The following is a 22,566-nucleotide window of genomic DNA, read 5'->3' on the forward strand; positions in this document are numbered from 1 at the left end:
GATAGGGAAATTTCCTTCAACATTTAATGGTAAGAAGCAGAGTGCAGATCAGAACATGATCCTAATTATATGTTCTCAGTCATCCTGTGGAGGTAGCACCATTGCAGGTGCAGGGCCCCATGGGTGGGCAGAGCTGCATCCTGAAAGCTTTCTTTCTCTGCTTCCCTTCCCCTCCGGTTTTATGAAATGAAATTCAGTCCTTCACAGAGGACTGAAAAATAATTCTGTTCCACTCAAACCTCAATTTTACTGTCAGAACACAATCACTTCATTCATCTTGGGTCATATGATTGCTTGAGGCAGATCCATTTAACTAAGGCATTTTTGTCACTTGAATTTGATATTGTGAATCATTCCAGGACAACAGCCATTACAGAGCAGTGTATTTGTATTTGAAGCTGCTTATTACTTTAATAATGCTTAACCCAGTTTCTTTCTTTCAGCTTCTAAAGACACGTATCACAGGCCTTCCAAACCTAAAACATCACCCAGTCCACGTGTTCCTCCAACTAGAGCAAGTAAGCTTATCAGTATTTTACCCTTTAGTGCACAAAAGTTCATCACTTCGAAGATTTTCAAAATTGAGGAGCCCTCTGAAGATACAGAGATACTTATTGTATAGGCTGTGCTTCACTGTCATAATCAAATTTTGCTATTCAATTGTCATGTAATAAGATAATCAGCTGGATATCATACATGTCAGTGACACACAATGGAGATGTGTCCATTAACACTCATCCTTAGACCTTGCACACAGGAAAATCTGCATCTTGATTTCCTTAGAGTGTGACAGAAATATTTGTGAATTGCTTCTTTAAAAGTGTAAAATTACAGTACTTTGCTGTTCCCAAAACTTTGGATATTGCTCTGTCAATTTGGAAATTAGAGGTAAATTTCCATGTTTCTTCTGCTTTGACTGTTTCGCTGAGGATTTTTGTTTTTTTTAAATGCCAAGTTGATTTAAATGAGCAGCAGGTTTTTTGAATATGAAACACTGGTGAAGCACAACTAGGAAGTGTTAGAACTACAGCAGTTTACTCTGTAGAAAGCTGTGTTTGTTATTGCTGTTAGGAGTGGAGAGTTGATCTGACACTGCAGTGTAAAAGTCACTATGTCTTTGGTCTCTGCACTGGCATTGTATTGATTGCACTAACAGGAGATCTCTTTGGGGTTATTTTAAAATGACAGAAATAATCCCTAAAACATTTCTTAGCAGAAAATGAATCTTCTGATTCATCAGAAAAATTGAAAGACATATGTTGTAGATGTTGGCGAACCTAATGGGAAGAATGATGATGTTTAACTCCATTTCAGAAGGCTGAATGATTTCTTTATTATAATTATGCTCTAATACATTAATATATTATATAAAAGAGGATACTAAAAACAACATGCTACTTTCTCTATCATATCTAACTCCTCACAACTCGTGACCCTGTTTGCCAGAGTCCAGACACAGGTGGATCTGATTGGCCATCAAGCCCAAACAATCTACTATGATCTAACTAAGTGCTCACTCTAAGTAAACAATTCTCTAAACACATTCCACAAGAGAAAAACAAAAAGTAGAAATAGAAATTGTTTTCTCTTTCATTTCTCTCTGTGCACCTCAATAAAAAATCCTGAGAGAGAAATGTGCTTACCACAGACATATGTTGAATCAATGTGTTCAAAATTTTGCACATCTTCACAAGTCCAAGAATCATCCTCCTCAATAACAAATTCAAAACTTTGCTCATTTCCACAGGTCCCAAAGAAAGTCGACGAGTCCCTTCCAAGCCCAGGGCATCACCAAGTCCAGATATACCACACACAAAACCTGGTACATACACTGTTGTTTTGTTGTGCTTGAATATCCAGGGGTTCTTTTGGGTTCTCTTTCCTCAGTGAATCAAGTGTTGATTAACATTTCTTCATATTAGAAATACATTTTCTGATGATCATTAAATAGGTGTTTCAAGGAAAGCAGAGCTGATTTCTATTTTTAATGTCTGAGTTTTAGTAGTTACCTCTGCTTTTCAGCCACATGACATTTATCACTGATGAATAATCTGGACATCAGGGTAGACAACACACAGCTAACAGTATGAGAAGTTGGAAGAAACTGCATCTTTTTTGTGCCTGGCAAAAGATGCTTAGAGGAAAACCTATTTGAGGGCCTTTATGTATGACTCCAAATATCTCTCACTGAAATCGCTCATAGGTTTGTGTAACCTGGTAAAGGAAGGTCACCCTTTAAAATAAACTTAATAGGGATTTACTTAGTAATGAACTGCCAAACCTCTGTAACTTCTAACAGTTCTGAGAGTATCCATTGAACATTATTTTGAGTGAGTATATTCACTAATTTTACAAAGAAAAGGGAAAAAAAAATGTGTTCCAAATTGAAAACAAACCAGTCATGTTAAAGGGAGTATTTTTACCACTAACTTATCCTCACCACTGACTCTGGGTATCTTATTGCTTTTATGGAGTTTTGGCAGTTAGTACATTTACAGTTGAACAACAAAAGACAGCAGCAGGTAAATTTGTTACCTTGAGCTGGTCATTATTATTTTTTTGCTATTCCTTGGGCCTATGCTTATATACCATTAGTCTGTTTTTCACATCTGTTTGTGGTTTTGAATTATTTTCTTTTCTACTAATTGAGCTACGTTCTACTCTCTTGCAGGTATTGAAAGATTCCTAGCTGGCTTCTTGTCTTTACATAAAATTTTTTTCCCTGTCACACACGTTGTAATTCCTTTGACACTTGTAGGAGACTAGCACACCATGGGTATTGCAGTTATGGGTTCTGCAAAACAGATGGAAATATATTCCCTTTAGTTGTCTGTACTCTTTCGGGCTTTGTTGCTTGACTCTAGATTTTGCTTACCTGATTAATTTTCCACCCATATTTTCATTCAGGATTTTGTTTTCTCTTGAGTTCCTGTATGTATCTGACGCTCAGTTTTTCAGGCTGTCATGCAGGGATTGTTTTTTCTTTGCAAGCATGAGACATGCAGTGCCTGTGCAACAAACCTAATTTTGTCAAAGTATAAAGCTTTAAAACAGATTTTTTTTTTCAGCTCTTAAAGAGCCACAACGTATTCCTTTTAAACCTAGAGGAACTCCCATTCCGGATGCTCCATACAGGAAGCCTGGTAAATTATCCGGTCTTTTTGAAGCTTCAGTGGATAACTGAACAATTGCTTTTGGGGTGGCAGTGGGGAGGGGAATCAGTGCATCCACTGTTACCTGGTTATTATTTTAGGTTAAGAAACCTCTGCAGGGATGCAATTAAATCTGATGGAAACTTCAACAGTTCAAGAGTTTTTTTTATTTTATGCAGATATTAACAGAAGACAAAGTACCTACATATGTGTTTTAATCAAAGATAAAAAGATATTTGCAGCTTCTATCTGAGCAACACACTTTAATAAGTGTACAAGTTTGCAACATGTTTTTGAAGCTCTTATGAGAGAAACCTCCTAATGCTGTTGCATTGCTTTTTCTTTATACATGTATTTTCACCCAGATTAGTGTAAGGATTCCCTTCAATTACATTTTGCTTATGTGACTCCCATCATAAATCCAACAGACCTATATAATATAAGCAGTGACTTCACTGAAGGTTTGTTACTGTTGTTTCCTAGCCATAAATTTCTGACGGTAAATGCCCATTGCTGTTTTAAAACATCACTTTCTGGTTGTATACAGTATAGTGCTGAAAGGTTTTTTGAGAAAAGGAGGAAAGGGAGATTCCTTTCATTATTCAGATAATTTATTGACTTTTTTTCAACAGAGATTCTTCCAACCTTTGATGAACAAGATACTACTATGATTCCTCATATTCCTGAAAGAACAAAAGCAACATTTGGTAACTGTTATTTCATAAATAATTATTCTATTTTCCACCTTTTTTTAGAGAATATAATTTTAGAGAGAGCTCATTATATTTTATTAAAACCTAATAATGAAATTTTGCTCTACTTGTAGATACTTACTTGCTCTTTGCTCTTGATAAGGGTGATAATGCACAAACTCATTTACTTTCAAAGGTTCTTTTCCTCCTCTTCTAGCCTTTCCAGTCAGGATGATGCAATTCCTCCAGATGTTATCTATTTTCCAGTAAAAGGGGACTTTATTTAAAGAGCAGATAGTGATGCTTCACAGAATCACAGTATATTCTGAGTTGGAAGGGACCCACAAGGATCATCGAGTTCAACTCTGAAGCAAACTGGCCCATCACAACCCTTGCATTATCACCATGCTTTAACCAACTGAGTTAATCCCCTATTCTTCATGTGAATTGTGGATAATTTCATTCTAAAATACTCTTCTTCTCCACTCCTCATGGTTTAATTTTACAGAAAAAAAATCTAATATATCAACAACAGCATCAAGTCTCCAGACCAGCTATGTGACCATCTAAATCCCACTCTACTTCTTTAAACCATCCTCTCTGCTTTCTTCTAGTTATCTATGTTGAGAAAACTTGCTTAAATATATGAAACCTGAGTGTTTAATATATTTAACCTGAATGAAACCATATATTTAACCATATATGAAACCTGAGTGTTTCAAGCTGAGTGTTTTTCCTTCTTAACTTTATTGTCAGATGTGGACCAAGTAAGGGTCACTGAGCCCAAGCAGTATCTGGGAGCAGGAGCATTGCTTGAGCAATTGTTGTTCAACCAGTTTTCTGTCCCCAGCTTCAGAGACAGACCTTGACTGTGATTTCCTGAGAATGAAATGGTATATATTTAATATTTAATGAAATATTGATAGGCATTTTATAATATTCAAACTATGTTTCTTTTCTTTTGAAGGAAGAGGAAATTAAAACTGCTTTTAAACATGTTTCTATTTCAATATCTATTCCCTGTATGCAATGATACTTAGGTTAGTATTCATTCAGTATCTGTTCATCTAGCTTTATGAAGTAGGTGCTCTGTTGTAAACACCTGAGCTACCTGAGTAATAATCACATGCAGAAAATGATTCTTCAGAGCAAGGGGGATGAAAACTGCACAGGCAAGGCAGATCATCTTGCCTTACATTGGTGTAGACCACAGACTAAAAAGTGCTAAGATAACCTTTTCCAGTAAATGATTCCTACTTTTACTTACAAGATTTTTTTATCTGAATAGTGTGAGGTTAACAATACTAAATCATTCCCACATAAGAACAAAATAATTTAATTTAGAAATCAGCTTTGACATAAATGGTCCACTGAAAAAGAAAGCCTGTCCTCATATACTCATGTGTGGCAGATGAGGAAGACACAGGTTACCACTGTCTATTTTTGTCCTATTACAGTATGATCATGGTAATGACTCTATTCCAGACTGCTTGATGCAAAGCTACAAATTTGTATATATATTTTTTAGAAGTCTTCTTGTATAAGTGACCATTTAATTTGTTTTCCTTTCTTTGCAGGAATTCCAGCTTTCAGCTTATTCTTACATAATTTGCCTTATTCTAGATCATACCTATGTTCCTTGTGTGCTGTGAAAAGCAGTGCATTTTTTCAATTATTGTTTTGGGTGCTTTTTGGTTTTATTCCAGCTCCAACTGAAAAACAGTTCGTTCATACCAAACGAAAAACAACTGAAAGACCAAGAGTGCCATACACCAAACCTGGTAATGGAGTAATTCTTTTAATTTTGTGTTTAATCTTTCTTTCCCCAAGTTTCAGGTTTTGTGCTTCTTAATGGGATTATTCTTAGCCAGTTTTGTGGTGAAACAAATGCATTAAATTTCAGATGATCATTCCAAAATAAACCAAAACTGCACTACAAATAATAGTAAATATGTATAATATATATAATGGTATTCCTCTGTCTATTGCACATAGCAAATGATGACTGAAATGCTGAAATGTAGTAATGTGGGTATTGACAAATTTCAGTGGCTAGGCAGACTGAGTTCTCTGTGATTACTGGTAATCTTGTGTGCTCCTCTGTGAGCTTTTTTTTTTATCTTTTCTTGAAATGCAGCAGAACTTGTTTACAATGTGCTCGTGCAGTTAGCAACAGACATTGACCGCTGTAGTGAAATGAAAGTAGCTTTAAAAATAGTTATGGAGGGGCTGTGTGGCTTCCCATTTTTGGTATAAATGTATAGCAGAAGTTAATAGAGAAATAATTATATCTGTCAGCAGTTGATTATAAAGATATTCCTCTACTCCTTAGTTTGGGACATTTTGCAGGTTTTAGCAAATGCTGTTTTGTTTAGATTACAGATTAATATTCTAAGATTTTTCACATTTTCTCCTTAACAGCAATATATCCGACAACTCCACAACCAATTATTACAAAATCTTCTACTACTGGTCCATCAAGGGCAACAATGGGTAAATAAGTTTCCTTAACATTAAGATGCAGGTATTTCTAATTTTTCAATGGAGAAATTTCTAGAGAACATGCTCCATTGTGGTATTTATATAACACCATTCCACTATCTTTTATTCTGCTGCCATGTGCATGTATCTTAGCACAGAGGATTCTCATTTCTGTTTGTCAAGTAAAGCAAAAATAGCCTACAGCTTATGTCTGGTCAGAAGTCTGCATTTGTCAGATCTCCAACCAAAGTCAGTGACCTAATTTTTCTTTTAGAGCAAGAATTTTAGCCACTAACTCAACTTATCCTACAGCACACTGCTGGGACTTTTTTGTGCTTTGGCTAGTCATTTTGTTTCAGGTTCCAGAAAACCATGGAATTCTTACTGTCTTTTTTTCAGGCATTTGAGATACGCATTTTCTGTGGGCTAAGTATAGCATTGGATCATGACTCCTGAAGAATACAATAATAATATTTTTCCTTTTCTTTCAGCTCCAAAAGAAACACTGCTCATTCCTTCCAAATCCAAAACATCTGTTGGGCCAGAAGTACCACAAACTAAACCTGGTAATTTACAGTTTGTAACTTTAGAAGTGTTACTGTGGCAATGCCTTAGTTATATTTCTGCTGTCACTGAGTTTTGTGGTCATGCAGCATGCATAATAAGTAGACAGAATTTTGTATCATTGTTCAGCTGAGAACTTGTTCATAAATTATATCAAAGTGAACGCCCAAGAATTGGATCAATTTCCATGGAAAGCAGTTGGATGGGTTTAGTAGCCATCAAAAATGTGAGAAATTTAATTAATTTTAATAAAAATACATTTCTGTGCTTACATTCAAAAAGTTCTTTTGTTTTGGTGGAATTTTATTATTCTAAATACATTTGATTCAATTTCTCAAGTACTTTTGAAAATCGGGTTACAGAGTTTCAGTCCAAGATATTTACATGCTCAGAGTAGAGGTGCCTTCAATACCAGTGATTTTTGCAGTAACCAGTGTAGATTCAGGGATGCACATCTATAGTGAAGGGTGATGATATCTCAGCTTTACCATCAGGTGGTCTATTTCAATAGAACTTGCTAAGGAGGAAGGTAACAGGAGAAAAACAAAGTTAGGTGAGGAGAGACAACATGTCCATAAGAGCAGTTCCTGACCTTTCCTTCTCTCTGATCTAACCTACGAATTGATAAAATTTTATTTTTAGACAAATAGTTTAATGAATAGTTTAGTAATTTTCCCCCCACTGCTTTCTCCTTGTGCGTTTTTTATGGCCAAAAATATTTCAAGCAGAGACCCTATTCATTCAAGACCTATATTCTATCTATACATATACCATATCTACATATGTATTACTGTGAACATCAAACTGAACAGTCCAGGAAAAAGATTTCATTTCTAAATATCATGTTTTGAAAGGCTGTTCAATAACCAAGTTAGATTCTAAGTGTCAGTTCAATAGGTGCTAGTTCCAATCATGTCATAGTTAATAAGTGCCATCTTTTAGTACCACTACAAATTTAGTTTTAGGGGAAGAATTTTACAGAACAGAATTTAGAGGCTTATTTTTTGCCTTTTAAAGTTTAAATCATTATAAAGGTATATATGCAAAACAAGCTACTGGTAGGAAAAATTGTAAACAAATGTTTACTGCCAAATATAAATGGCACTTTTTAGTGAGTATGTAAGTAGGTTATTTTCCAGCTTCCATACTTTTATCTTATTTCTGAAAGACAAAGAGCCATGTAGTGTGTGCCTCTGCCTGCCAGTCTGTCCTTTTCATCCAGTAACTTAGAGACCTTTCAATTAATTCATTTAAATTTGAGTGAGGTCTGAAAAATAAGTACATTACTCAAAAATTCTAGAATTTTTTGAGAAGTGTAAGGTAATCAACAAGTATGAGAAAGACCAAAGACTGTCAGAACTCCAGGTTTAGGGCAAGTATTCTGAAGTTAGTGGGGGCCCAGCAGAATAGTTGCACTGTCTGATTGTCAGCATGAAAATACATCCAGACTAATCAGAATGTGCCTGTCTCATGTCTGTTAAAATTTTCCTAGCAGATGTGCAGATAGGTTTTAAGGAAACAATGGAGACAGATCCTTCATGAAATCCAACTTCTTTAATTTGCCTTCTCACAGAGCAATGGTTTATTTTTTTATAGCTCCAAGGGCAACACACCTGGGATCAATTAACCTTATAACAGTTCATGTTGTTGATGGGTTCAAAATAACTTTGGGTAATGAGAATATTACATCAGTTTATTTTTCATCAATCTTTACTTTCTCTGCTTTTGCTATATGGCTAAACCTACACTTTAATAAACAGAAATACCTTAATATATCTTTGTCATGTTCATTTGTTAGTTACAGTCCAGTGCATGTATAAAATGTTGCTGGTTTTAATTTTCCAGCCATTTTTCTTATTCATGTGATTCTTTATAGAAATAAGTACAAGGCTGAGGAGTCATGTAAAAAGGCATTGCCTTATAATCTTTTCTGGTTTTGTCTGACTTACTAATGATATATATCTTACCAGACACAAAAAGTCTTTTACATGTATAAAAGCATGATTTTCAGCCAGATTTCTAGCACTGACTCTTTTGTTTATGATCTGCACAGACAGTTTGAATTTCCTTTCCACCTGTGATGTCTTATGTTTAAAAGGAAATCATTTGCATTTGCTAAGCAGTAATATGTCCATTTTCAGTTCCCAATGAAACATACCACATTTCACCCAGGCCCAAAACTGGTCAAGCAACCGTAATTCCTTGGTTCAATACAGGTAATTTTTAAAGATTTTCTTAAGTTGTTGTATTGAGAGTCTGTAGGTCTTAAGTAAAATCAGTACAGTTTTATGTTTAATGGTCTGCTCATTATTACCTTTAAAACTGTTTCAAATATGTAATATGAAAATTTATTTTTCCTCTTATCAAATATTTTAGTTTATTGCTCTGAAAATGCAATTTGCTCAGTATTGCCTCAGATATCGAAGATTATATGAAGTTTTTAAACAGTATTAGAGCTGTGTATTGGATATTCATATGTATACATTGTTGCAAACAGCGAGTTAACGGAGTTCCAACTTTTTCCTTGCAAAATCTAAATCTGTAAAACTTCCCCAATCTAAATATCAAAAATGAGTAATATGTTCTGTCCTGAATTTTCTCTGATGCTTTGGAGAGGCTGAATTAACGTTATGGGTTGAATGTTTATTTGTCTTGAATATCAAATAGCCAGCTTTACTTAAAAGAAACTGATTTACAGATACTGCTAATTGGGCACAAGATAACAGTGACTACTGCTTATGCTTTCAGCTTCCATAGATCCCATAACATCTAAACTATCAAAATTATTTTGCAAGTGAAAGGCAACAATGAAAAAAGGTTGAGGGCTTCTGATTTCAACCTTGCTGATGGCACTGTGCTTCAGCTGCCCTGTGCAGTGTCTGCATTGAATGCTCCCAGTTGTTTTGTCAGCAATATTTTGATGTTTGATAGTTTTGTCTAAGTCTTTGGTTTGGGGGGCTTCAGTTTGGTGTTTTATTTTGAGGTTTTTTGTTTGTTTGTTTTTTACAGAACCTAATTAAATATCTTAAGGCCATGGATACCTTGCAGAGCTAACTCTGTATCCATATACAGTTGGGTAACTGGCTGTAAATATTTTATATCTTTTTCCTAAACCTACATATGAATGTAACTGGTCAGACTGCATGATGGAGTCATCTGGCCACTAAAGAAACTAGCATTTTCCACATGCATTTTGGATTAGAACTCATAGAACTCTCATGTGTCCATTTTGTTGTATCACATTGGTGCATGGACCTTTTTTGTCTGGCAAATCACACTGCTCTGTCCGTGTTCTGTTACACACAGCATTGAAACAAGACCTTATTTCTTTTAGCACCTCATAAAACTCGTCTCACTTCTGCAAGACCACAGCCATCGGATAAATCACAGACCAGACCTGGTAATAATTGTTTATTCAGTCTGGGATGGGGAGGAGATTAAATAGTTAATTAATTTTATCTATTCTTAGTGGAATTTTAAGTATTGCTGGGAAGAAAAAAAAGGGGGGTATTTTTCAATCAATTAATAAGTCTAGTGATAAAGCATTTCCAAGTCAGAAAAAAAAAAAGAAAAAAGAAATTAAACCAAAACTATGTGTGTCATCACAGCAGGTGTTACTTCTTCTCTAGTGTGGAATTCTTGGCATCACATAGAAGTCTGTTCGAAATTCTTCTCATGGAATTTCTTTATTTTTTTCTTCTTTTTTTTCTTTTGAAACTCTCTCACAGCTTTTAGTAAAACCACACTAGCACCAGCCAGAACAAAAGCACCTGGACTGCCAAAGTGGATTGTGCCGACAACAGGTAGAGTTCTGTGTTTGGGGTGGTTTTTCTTAATTTATCAATAAAAGATTGGAATGTGACTTCCCCAAGTCATCTTGAGCCCTGCAAAATATCTCATCATGTTTTATTACAGAATTTAATTCCTCAGAGTGCCATGTGTAATTGCTTCTACTGATCTTGTTATACAATTCTCAAGGGTGATTATGAAATTATATTGGCACTCAGTCTGTGTAAATTTACAGACTGATTACTGTGTGGCTACTCTTTACTAATGTTTTCTAGATGTCAGATCCACAATAAGTACTGGAAAACACTTCATTGAAAAATATCACCCATTTGTTTGAGTCCAAGTCAGGAGGCTTGGTAGGGAAGCCTGAAAGCCAAATATCTCTCTAGTAACTCTCCATGCATGTGCTATGTTCACATCAGACCTACTCACATTCAGACCATGCACTATTTGGACTGTGCAGTATTCAGGCTTGGATACTTCAGCACCAAAAAAATTCCATGTTGGTGGATAGCAGATGACAATGAGAGCTTCAATTTACATATCCTTAAATAAACATCCCTAACCACAAAGATTTGTGAAAAGTACAGGTCTGCTTGGGGAAAAGATCATTTATCCTTTTTCAGTTGTACTTGATTTTTCCATCCAATCATCATAATATTTTGAATTCATAATGAATCCTTTTTTTTTTCATAGAGCATTAATTTATTGTATCAATACAAATAGCATTGGGGATTTCTCCTTTTATACAGCCATTGGTTAATTAAATATATATTTTTGGGATTCTTCACCAACAGTTCAAGTTTAAAATTATAAATAAGTAAATAATGTACATATTCAAGGCAAACTTTTGGCTGACCACCCACTAAAAGTGCTATTGTCCCATATTATTGCTGGCTCCTGTTACTATTTCTATGCTAGCTAGATTAGGATAGCCTGAGTGATATTCCATCTGTTCTAAATATTTTTGCCTGTGTAATGTTTCTTTCTGGTATATTTGGCAATTTAATACCTGTTGCTGATTATAAAATGTCTCGAGCTACTCATTCCTGTACATTTTCACAAGCCTACAATGTTGTTAGAAATGGCAAAAACTCAGCAGAGATGGTTGTATATTTAAATTGAATTAAATTTAACCTGTTTAGAGTATGGCATACATTTCTGTATTACACATGGAGGGAATGCCTTCACTAGAGCTACGTGTTCTTTGACCTTTCATAGTCCTTCTGGTAAATTAAATGAGGCCATCAAATTCCAGGACATCAGAGTCAGTTAAAGCAATAAATTCCTGATTTCAGTAGTTGTGGGTCAAAAGGTTTTGTTGTTAACTTGCACTTGAAATCACCTTACAAGTGAGCTTTCTAAGTGTTTACTGGAATAGGAGAATGCACACAGGTCTCCAGGAGTGATCACATTATGAAATTATGTACAAACAGACAATTACATTACACAGTACATTGAGCTTTTCTCTTCTCCCCTGTAGTCATAACCTCGGCAGAGGCATTGATAGGTTATTAAAAACACCAGCAAAAATGAATACATGCTAAGTACATCAGTAGTATAAACATAATAGTAGTAAACTGTTGCATGGGGGGTTTTGTGCTTTTAATGTTGGTTTAAGTTGCTAAAGTATTGTTTTAAGCAATCATATTTTAAGTGGCCCTCTTGGTGTGTCCACCATTTGTTATTATTTCTATATCTTTATAGTAGTGCCTGGTATGAGGAAGAACTAGAGCTTCTTTGTGGTAGATGGTGTCAGAAGTCAGCACAAAACTACTAATTATTGGGCATGCTATGTGTACTCACTGGTAAATAAGTACCTTCTTTTAGAATTCTTCTGAAAAATGATACTTCCAGTAGTGGTTTCCATTGCCAAGTTAAATAAGTATATTTTTTTCTCTAAGTTAAAGAAACATGCTGTAGATGTCTCTTAGCTAAATTTTGTGTGCTGCCAAGTGAGCCCTTTAAGTCAAACTTGGTATCCAAAGTACCAAAGGCCTTTGTTATCTCCTGCCCACTTCTTTGTACCTCCAACCCCACTGCCACAACAACTCATAGACACCTTTCTGTGAGTCTGCACCTTTCTTCTCAGAAGTGTAAGAGAAATCAACAATGAATTTCATACATTTGTGGCATATTGAAAGGAGACTGCAACTTGTCACAACTTTTCAGTCTGTACTTTTCTGGATGATCAGTAAGTGAAATCCCAAGTCTTCTGTAAGGCAAGTACATCACGGTATTGCACCAGTGTCTGAGACACCAGGCTGACGGTGCCCACAAAAATAAATTTGCACAAAAAGGAATTCAGATAACCAATTAAAGAAATCTTCTGTATCTCTCCCAAGCAATGTGCAGTTAATTATCTATTGCAAAAGAATTCGTAAGTCTGCAAAAGAGTCTTGGGAAAGAACTGTATAACCTGGAACCCCAAATCCTATCAGCTGAGCAAAGACAAAAAAAGTTCCTTTTTAACTATTTTCAGTGGTTGGCTTATCAAAATCCTGAACTTTTGACCTAAGATGATTAAAATTTTTAAGTAGGCTGTTAGGAATATGCCATATATGTAACAATATGTTTTCAGACTTACCTTTAGATGTTACATCACCAATTCTTGGATATTCCATTATTTGGACACCAGTTTGGATCTTTTAATACCTTGCTGGACTGGCACTGCTGTTGATTGTACTCCATTTCTTCCTCCTGACTGGGCTCATTGACCTCAGTGCAAATATGTTTCACCCCATGCAGGGAGGGCTTGGCGGCTGCAGGGCCCAGATGATAAGCAGTGGAATTTGTTTATTCCACCACCAGCACATGGGGTTGTGGCTGTTTTCCTCGCAGGCTTTTCAGCCTCCTGGCCAGCTGTAGTGCCAGGTGGTAAACTGGACTGTGGGAAAAGAGGCAGGAATTGCTTCCTCATGACTAGCATTCCTTTTAGTTTTTTGCCACGTTTTAGCCATTTTCTCTAGAATGCCATTTTATCCAGAAGGCTTTTCATGTTGGTGTATGCAACTTACCTTACTGGGTTGCTTTTTAATTTAATCCTAACCATATAAATACTGCTCATGATCTACTGCTTCCTGACAAATGTCAGCAAACAAACTTAGAGCAACATTTCTATGTCTCTTGTGGAAGGGAGGCATACATGGTTTTCATTAAAATGACCATTAACTTTGTGTTCTATTTTCTTTTTATTTTTTAAACTGTGTGTGTATAGCCAAGTTCCAGAGGAACTCAAGTATAAAGGTATTTCAGTTTATTTTATCAAGGGCACTTTTTCCATTATTTCCCTTTAAATGATCCACCCTTCTAATAGTATTCCTACTATGAAAGAGAGAGAGGTTAGTTTAACATATCCAAGACCCCATGAGTGTTTCCAGCAAAAAAAAAAAAATAGAGTTAAAAGAAGACACAAAGACATATGCAAGTAATAGATCTATTCTAAATTCTGGTAAAAGCTTGGATGAATGTGGTAAGTGTTTTTAATAAGCAAGTTATATTAGGTAGAATAAGGCAAATGCTATGACAAATACAGCAAACTTTGGTTGTGCAGGTACTTTGTGTGAAAACACAAACTTTAATGTAACTTTAAAGTGTATTGAAATACTCAAAATAGGAGATTTTGTCAACATGAAGGTATTGTGGTTTGAAATGTTGACTTATTTTTCATTACTACTTTACTAATGGCAGAACAGCAGTGCATGTTTCTGAAAAGAAAACAAAATTAATTTTTCTAACTAGAACATGTACAGTATTTTGTTCATTCTCAGCTGACATAACTCAGAAAAGATTGTGAATCTAAATTAGATTCTAAGAAGCAGAAGAGAGATTTTCTCTAGAGACGGTAACATGCAAAAATAATTTAGACTTGTAATATACACTTGGGTGATTTAGTGTGAATTAGTCAATGTGCTGCCACATTTTGTTTATGTTCACTTAAAGGTGAGCTGAGAAACTAAACATGCTCTAACTATACCTTGTGATGTACAATAATTTTTTTTTTTTTTTTTTTTTTTTAAGGCTGGTGTTGGTCTTCTCATGCCTTTTCTTCCTTAAACATCATTCACAGGAAACATTGATTTATCACTCTGGTGCTTTGTATAGCTGAAGATCTAATTAATCTTTTTAATTACCTGAAGACAAATTGCAGTTATATAAAACTGTATGATATGTTCAGATATTTTAGACACAGGGACCTGATCACCTGCATCCTGTTCCCAGCTTACTGCAAGTCTTACTCCCAGCTTACTTTAATCTTCAGTAAATTATTTATCATGTTTGGACTGTGGATTTGTAAGGAACATGCAACAAAAAAGGTCAAATAGTGAAGTAATTGAAAAATGATCTGTTTCATACCATTAAAATACTAATGAAATATCAAAACAAATTGAGAACCAGATTATAAATCTATGAAATCTTTAGCTGGAGTGATTAGACCATGTTGGAACAGGGTTGGAATTTGATAATTAAAGTAATATTGAGATTTATTTTTTTAATATAACAAATTTTAGGGCTTTTTGTCTTACATCATGAGCAAGGGTGCGGGGCAGTTTTTTCCACAAACATTATGAAGTTGCACTGCATCTTCTTGCTTTACTGTATATACAGTCTTTATAAAGCAAACATACTTACCTTATGTAGAGACAGGATATTAATTTAACCGTTTGGCTGTCCTATAAATATCATCATGTGAAACAGTTGTTCTGTACCAGGAGTTGTGTTGATTTTTTAGTGCCACTTACTTTTAAAAAATTGTGTTTATATAACTTTTAAGTAGGACTTTCTCTTATATACAAGCTGGAAGTTGTGTATACTTTGTCTCCTGTACTCCAAATATGGTGAATATATTTGGTCCAGAATTGCTCAAACCATTTAATATGGAGGATGACCAGAGATCATATAATGGGGAGAAGGAGAATTTTGCCCTTTACAAGAACCAATGAACAATTTATTCTTTACACTGAAAAACTAGATTATTCTCTCTACTCATTTTTCCACATGTAATCTTGGTTTAACTCATCTGTTATCTCTTCATCTTATTAATTTTCTCTTTCCAAATATACTTTACTCGAGAAATGTTTAAAATTAAACTGCAGACTTTGTAGAACCAGATCACTTTCCACTTACCTGAATAAGAAGATAATGGGTATCACTAAGTTATCAGTAAAATGATAGATGAGACACATTTTGGTTTTGCACATCATGTCAGCTGGAGTTTGAACATATTCAATATACAAGTATACCATGACTTGGTGCCACACTGTAAGTACTTACTTAATTTCCTTTTTTTCACAGATGACCTTTATACACCTGAGGCTCCTGCCAGACCAATTGACATGGATGTCAAAAGACCTCCAGAATATGGTGACACCTGGCAAAAGCCGATTTCTGGTAAGGTTAATAAAAGTAAACAATAAAGCAATTTTTAACAGTTGTTATTAAAAAAAAAATGCTGCCTTTTCTGCACAAAAAGCACCTCCACTGAGAAGAAAAAATAATTCTTAATCATCCTCATCAATGCACATTCTTATGGCTTCAGGATGCTACTAAAAGGGATAAAAATAGGAGTAATTTTTAGCCAGTACTTAGTCACTTACATATGCTTAGTCACTACATATGGTAAAAATTTTCATCACCAGAGTTACATCCTTATGACCTAGCAGCTACAATACTGTAAGCACTGATTTTTTTCATGCTAATAGTTTCCACAATGCAAAGTTGAATAAGGTAAAAGCATAAACAGCTTGTATGGGGAATGTATGTGCATAGCCAAGATGTATGAGGAAGTTTCATTGAATACTGGGATTAGAAAAATTAGAACATTAGGCTGGAAGGAAAATAACAATGTGGAGTAAATCAGGTTACAGGTTTTTTTACATGCATAAGACTTGTAAGGTTTAGTCTTCTGGCAAGTCTTGCAATCATGTTTTCAAAACAATCAAAATATTTTAACTGGAACATAGATAAAACAGGTAAATAGCCTAATGTGTAACAAATTTCTCTGTTTCATAAGCATAATCAAGCATGAAATTTGCTTTAGCTCTGTTTTTTACTGACATAGAAACTGACTGAAAATGAAATCTTTTGTTTTACTCTTGGATTTACTACTCAGCTGCAGATGTTCTTTTTAGGTAGCTTCTTTGAGAACATATTACTGGATTTTAAAACACTATTTTATAAACTACTGTGTGTTCCTAATCCATGTTGAATTTCCTTTGCACCTAATTTACCTCTACAAAGATAAGAGCCTATCTTGATGGCCAGGTTCTGATGTTTTATTGTTTTTAAGTTTATTCAGTCTGACCACTGTACTTTGTAAAGTGTAGCGTGATGTACTATTAGCAGCTGAAGGCAAAGTGTTAACTCAAAACAAGGATGATACTCAGCACTTTTGGTTACTGAATGTCAGGTAGTGGTGTTTCCTTAAGTAAATCCAACTTGTGATTGCCGAGACGTGAAGGTTTTTTATGCACATAGATTTGAAGGGACATTAAGATCAACTTTTACTTGTTTTATGACATTTCATGTCTAAAGTTAAGCTTTTAGATCTTTGAGGTCAGTCAATACCTTGAACTGTAGTCATAAAAGGCAGTTGGGTATAGTTGTGAAATTAGCTAGTACTGTTTCATAATTTTTTTGTATAACTGCAATCTCAGCTCTCTTCATGAGGCCTTAAAATGTATATCAAAATTCATGGAATCATAGAATGGTTTGGGTAAGAATGAACTTTTAAAGATCAAAGAATTCCACCCCAGCTGGCTTGGGAGCGACACCTTCCACCAAGCCAGGCTGCTCCAAGCCCAATCCAACCTGGCCTTGAACAGTGCTGGGGATGGAGCATCCACAATTTATCTGGACAACCCTTGCCAGGGCCTCACCACCCTCACAGTAAAGAATTTCTTCCTAATATCTAATCTAAACCAACTCTCTTCCAGTATATTATTATCTAATATGAATCTACCCTTTAAACAGTTTAAAACTGTCTTTCCTTGTCCTACCACTAAAGGCCCTGTTAGAATCCCTTTCTCCATTTCTCTCACAAGCCCTCTTTAAGTACTGCAGGTTGCACTGAAGTCTCTCTGGAGCCTTCTCTTCTCGGCATTAAACAACCACAACTCTAAGTTTCTTCATCGGAGAAGAGCTCCAGCCCTCGGATGGATTTTGTGGCCCTTTCATGGACTTGCTCTAACAGGCTCATGTTGTTGTTTTATGGGAGACCCCAGACCTGGATGCAGCACTCCCAATGGGACCTGATGAGAGCAGAGGGGTAGAATCACTTCCCTCGCCCTGCTGGCCAGACTCCTTTTGGTGCAGCCTGGGATAAAAATGGCTTTCTGGGCTGCGAGGACATGTTGCTGGCTAGTCTCTAGTTTTGCATCCATCAGTATCCTCAAGTCCATATCTGCAGAACAGGGATGTTTTTAATCTCTTGTCTAGCCAGTGCTGAGACTGGTGATTGCACCCAATCCAGGAGCTGGATTTTGTACTTGGCCGTGATGGACTTCAGGAGGTTTGCATTGGCCACTACTCAACCTGCCAGGGTTGTCTGGATGGGATCCTTCCCTCCAATGTGTCTACTGCACGACCAGCTTGGTGTCAGCCACAGAATTGCTGAGGGTGCACTCATTCCCATTGTCTGTGTCACCAATAAAGGTGGTGATGGACTTTCCTTCATCAAGAAGAATGGATGAAGGAGATGGACTCTCCTTCATCAAGAGTGACTGAGTCAAGGACTCACAGTCCATAATAAGCCTAGAGATTAATTAAATCCAAATATTTCACCATGTTGTTGTCCTTACAAGAATCTACACACAAAATCCCTAAATTCTATTGTGCATCCTAGTTTACAAGTTCAGTGTCCACACACTGGTAATTAGATTTGGTAGCATCATCGACCAGCGCCCAAGTCATCATGGGAAGTAGCAGAAGGGAAAAGTAGGAATTCTTGTTTTTCCAGAGTACAGTACAGTAGATTCACTTGAGAACCAGTACACTGAATGTGATGTTTTAGTTTGCCTGTAACTGTTGTAGTTGTGCTGCTCAGAAAATATAATAGAAACCACTGGCAAGCCAGTACTTGCACACTTTTACTTCATAAACATCTTGGACAATCCTTTCTCTAATTATGGGCAGGGGGAAAAGTAATGATGAATACTACCATAGAGTAATATCTAGGGTATGATAACATATATACAAGAATTTATTATACCTTTTTCAGGCCTTAAGCATATTTTTTTCATCTCCATCTGGAAGTTAAGAATGACTATGAAACCTACAAATACTATTTTCAAAACCACTACGTTCTCCTAAATTAGATAGAGCATTATTTTCTGTCTTGATCTGAGGCATTTAAAAAAAAATAATACCAACTCTTTTATAAATGACTACAAGAGTCCAAAAAGGAAAAAGGAAGAGAGAGAGATGGAGATATTCCTGTTCGTATATTGTAAATATTTCCAAAAAAGCTCTCATAAATGAGTCTTTGGATCTGCTTCCTTCTTGCCCACAATCTCTCTATTTATACGGTAAACTAAGATCTGATACACAGGACCTGAGGTACCTTATGGAGCCAGTAATTCAGTATCAGGCAACTTGCATAGTTGTTGACATTGGCAGCCTTATGAGAATTATACTACTCTTGAGGATTTTCTCCTTTTAAGTACAAAAAGGCTTTTGTTACATAAATGGGTTGCACATATCTCCTGGATTTTCTTAAGGAAAGAAGGGCAAAGGAACAAAAATCTTTTCCTTTGCCTTTCCTTTGCATAATAAAACCCTTCATAATTGTCTGGAAAATACAGTAAAATTATTTGTAAGTATGAATTAAGGAGCTTAGGTTTTCCTTTTAGACCTCACTGTCAAAAAAAATTATCAGATAAATGTAATGGGTACTGGCTGGAGCTGCACATTGAAATAACCAAGTAAAGTGCTTCAGAAATTTCGACAACAGCAATTGTCTTTAGCCATGTCAGTGTATGAGGTGACAGTACTTTTTTCAGTTTTGAATGACATAGAATAAAGCATTCCTAATGAATATTTCATTTTCTTACGTCTTTTGCTTCAAGCTGAGGGTGGCTGGTTTTATTAGTCAGAAAGTACAAGAGGTCAGAAATTTTGTGAGTAGGATACTAAAGATGTTTCCTAGCACATTGAGTTGATGTTTGTTATGTGAAGACGTATCTATTTGAATGCCAAAAAATTACTGTTGACAAAAATGAGTAACAACAAAGAAAATGAATCACTGAAACACTTGTGCAAAATCTCAAAGGAACTACATTTTTTCAGTGTAAACTTTGTTTAAAACTTCATGACACACAGTTCTCAGAGATTTAAGGCTGAAAATACAACTCAGATCAGCTCCTAATCTCACCTCTCCACTTTTGATATTAAATCAGACATGAAACATTGCTTGAGAAGTCAGAATACAACATCTAGTGTGTTTCTGATTTTATGGAATTTGAGGTTAAATAATTAATAATGCTGTCTTGTAATGTCATTCAGTGACTATACCACCTGGCCCTCAGCACCCTCCTATACCTCCTGCCAGACCTACACAAATGAGAAGAAAACCTCTGCCTCCTAACACTGTGACTGGTAAACCAGGGAGTCCAGGTATTTCAACCTTTTCAGCATAAATATTTTATTGTGTGTGAGATAATACTGGCTAGCAGGGTATAGGGAATTCTACAGCATAGATTTATTTGATCTGTGATATCTATAGAAACTAGACTTTTGGAACATACAGGCCTTGTGTCTTTTGTCTTCTTACAAAAACCATGTTTCTTTTCTGTTTCCCTAACCTAGTTATATCGAAATCACACCTAGTAAGGGAGCTGAAAGCAAAACAGCACACTCCAAGTCATCTTTTAAGATCAACTTTAAGAATATTTAATGTCTACTAATACAATTTTTTGCTATTTAATGTGCATGTTGGATGGGAGATGTTGACTATTGTGCTTCAGTGCCTAGTCCTAACTGGTTATTTGTTATGGAATTGCTCATATATATATATATATATATATATATATATATATATATATATATATATATATATGGTACATCCATTAACTACTGCAAAAAATGAGCTAATAGTCACCCAGACAACTAACTGCACTGGGAGGTGGAGCAAGCTGAGTTGTTTCATGTGCAGAGTTTAGCTTGATTATTGTGCTAAAGTATTCTGGCTTCTCAGTACTGGTTTAAGAGGACATAGAAACTTTCACCCTTCCTATTTTATTTTAAGTTAATCCTGAAGTGGGTATTCAGTATCCACATGGATGTTCTGTCAGTGGATTCCATATAAGAATCCTTAGGCTAACATTATTCCATGTAGTCAGAAACTATCATCTCCTTAAGCTTAACATCATGACAGCTTTTTTCCTCTTCATATTGATTTCTGTAGTTCCTTGGAGATATAAAGGTCTTTATATATTAGAATATACAGCTATATATGAATATACAGCTATACTGGATTTCCTATTGAGGATTTTTTTTGTGTATTTCATTTGGGACTTTATGTGCTATTAGTATTTTGTGTGGCAGATGAGTAGCAAGAATCTCCAGATTGGATGAGGCAGCCTATGTATTTATTCATCAGCAGAGCCAAGATTGAAATACTGTGTCTGTACTTGTTGTTGTTGGGTGGTGTTTCCTTAGTAATAGTTCCAAGAAAACAGAAGACATCATCAGTCCTAAGACCTGATATATTTTCTTTTGCTTGTATTGGGGTCTATACTAATTCTCTCCGTTAAGTGTCTAATTAATTTACCAGTCTTTAGAAATTTTAACCTTTTTCCTTACAGTGAAGGCCAGGTTATGTGATAGTCAGCATTTGCCATACCTTCCTAGGCTTTCAAGATGGAATAAATTGGTTAAATGATCTGGTTCTTCCTTGTGGGGACAGTAGATTTTCCTTCTTCTGTATTTCCTACTGTTTTATCCAGCTTAGTTTTAAACATTATAATTTTGTTTCTTCTGGTTCCCTGGAGAGACAGTTCCACTGTAGTAACAGGAAAAATTTGCCTCAATGTTCTTCTTGGATTTTACCTGTCAGAATTCTGTCCCCTTTCTCATTAACACTGTGATTAATTCCTTACTTGCATCCTTCTAACTCATCCAGTGGATATTATGGAAAGTTTTTTATGCAGACATTAAAAGTCTCATGAATGGGTAAAAAATGGAAATGAGAGTTCCAGAAACTTTGTGAAACTGAACTCTAGCAAGAATCTTTCAGATTTCCACTTTATTAAGAAAATTACTGGAAAGTAGGGATTTTTGTTGTCTTAAACTTGGCTCACCAGAGTTCTGCCTTCAGTTGCCATGTTCTGTATCACATATGACGGGGAGGTAACTACATTATATAGTTCTTGACTCTTCAGGGTTGAGATTTCACTGTCATATCATGATTATCTGGGAGTATCTGCATGTTTTATGAATTTAATTCTTGTCTTTTACAGCTGTTATGCAAGAAATCAAGACCTTTACCCTGGATTGTTTGCCTCTTAGAAACCTGTTTTCTTTATTAGGTGGTAACAGCTGAAGAATAACAGCAATGTCACATAATCTAAAATACTTCCTTAAAATAGTTGTTTAATTATAAGTGATAATATTGCCTCTATCAGTTTCTGTCCAGACATATGGAACCTACTACAGAAATTATTTCAGCAAGGAAACTTTTCTTCTTGAGCAATAGATACAGTGCTATAAATGTTGAAAATGCTGAACTTGGCTGCATTTTCTTTCCTTTCATTTGAAGTGTATCTTAATTTCATTTAGTGGAAGCTCCAGTACTGTTCTGTGGTTAAACTCTTAATGCAGACCACAGTTAAGGACTTGGTGTTCATCACTAGAAATGTTCCAGCACCACTAATGTATGTGCTGTATTGAGA

General features: G+C 35.5%; 1 protein-coding gene across 6 annotated transcripts in view; it reads left to right on the forward strand.

Annotated features, from left to right (window-relative positions):
* ABI3BP (ABI family member 3 binding protein) overlaps positions 1-22,566 on the forward strand; it is a 128,105-nt gene that overhangs the window by 82,341 nt on the left and 23,198 nt on the right. For 5 of the 6 annotated variants that reach the window (XM_053934606.1, XM_053934608.1, XM_053934607.1 and 2 more), the window contains 12 exons: positions 444-518; positions 1,748-1,822; positions 3,069-3,143; positions 3,785-3,859; positions 5,551-5,625; positions 6,266-6,337; positions 6,817-6,891; positions 9,031-9,105; positions 10,224-10,289; positions 10,618-10,692; positions 15,974-16,069; positions 20,180-20,290. In XM_053934606.1, coding sequence (XP_053790581.1) covers positions 444-518; positions 1,748-1,822; positions 3,069-3,143; positions 3,785-3,859; positions 5,551-5,625; positions 6,266-6,337; positions 6,817-6,891; positions 9,031-9,105; positions 10,224-10,289; positions 10,618-10,692; positions 15,974-16,069; positions 20,180-20,290 — 945 coding nt within the window. The remainder of the gene's footprint in view (positions 1-443; positions 519-1,747; positions 1,823-3,068; positions 3,144-3,784; positions 3,860-5,550; positions 5,626-6,265; positions 6,338-6,816; positions 6,892-9,030; positions 9,106-10,223; positions 10,290-10,617; positions 10,693-15,973; positions 16,070-20,179; positions 20,291-22,566) is intronic. The other variant, XM_053934609.1, reaches the window with a different exon arrangement.

The sequence above is a fragment of the Vidua chalybeata genome, chromosome 2, assembly GCF_026979565.1.
Source record: "Vidua chalybeata isolate OUT-0048 chromosome 2, bVidCha1 merged haplotype, whole genome shotgun sequence".
NCBI lineage: Eukaryota > Metazoa > Chordata > Aves > Passeriformes > Viduidae > Vidua > Vidua chalybeata.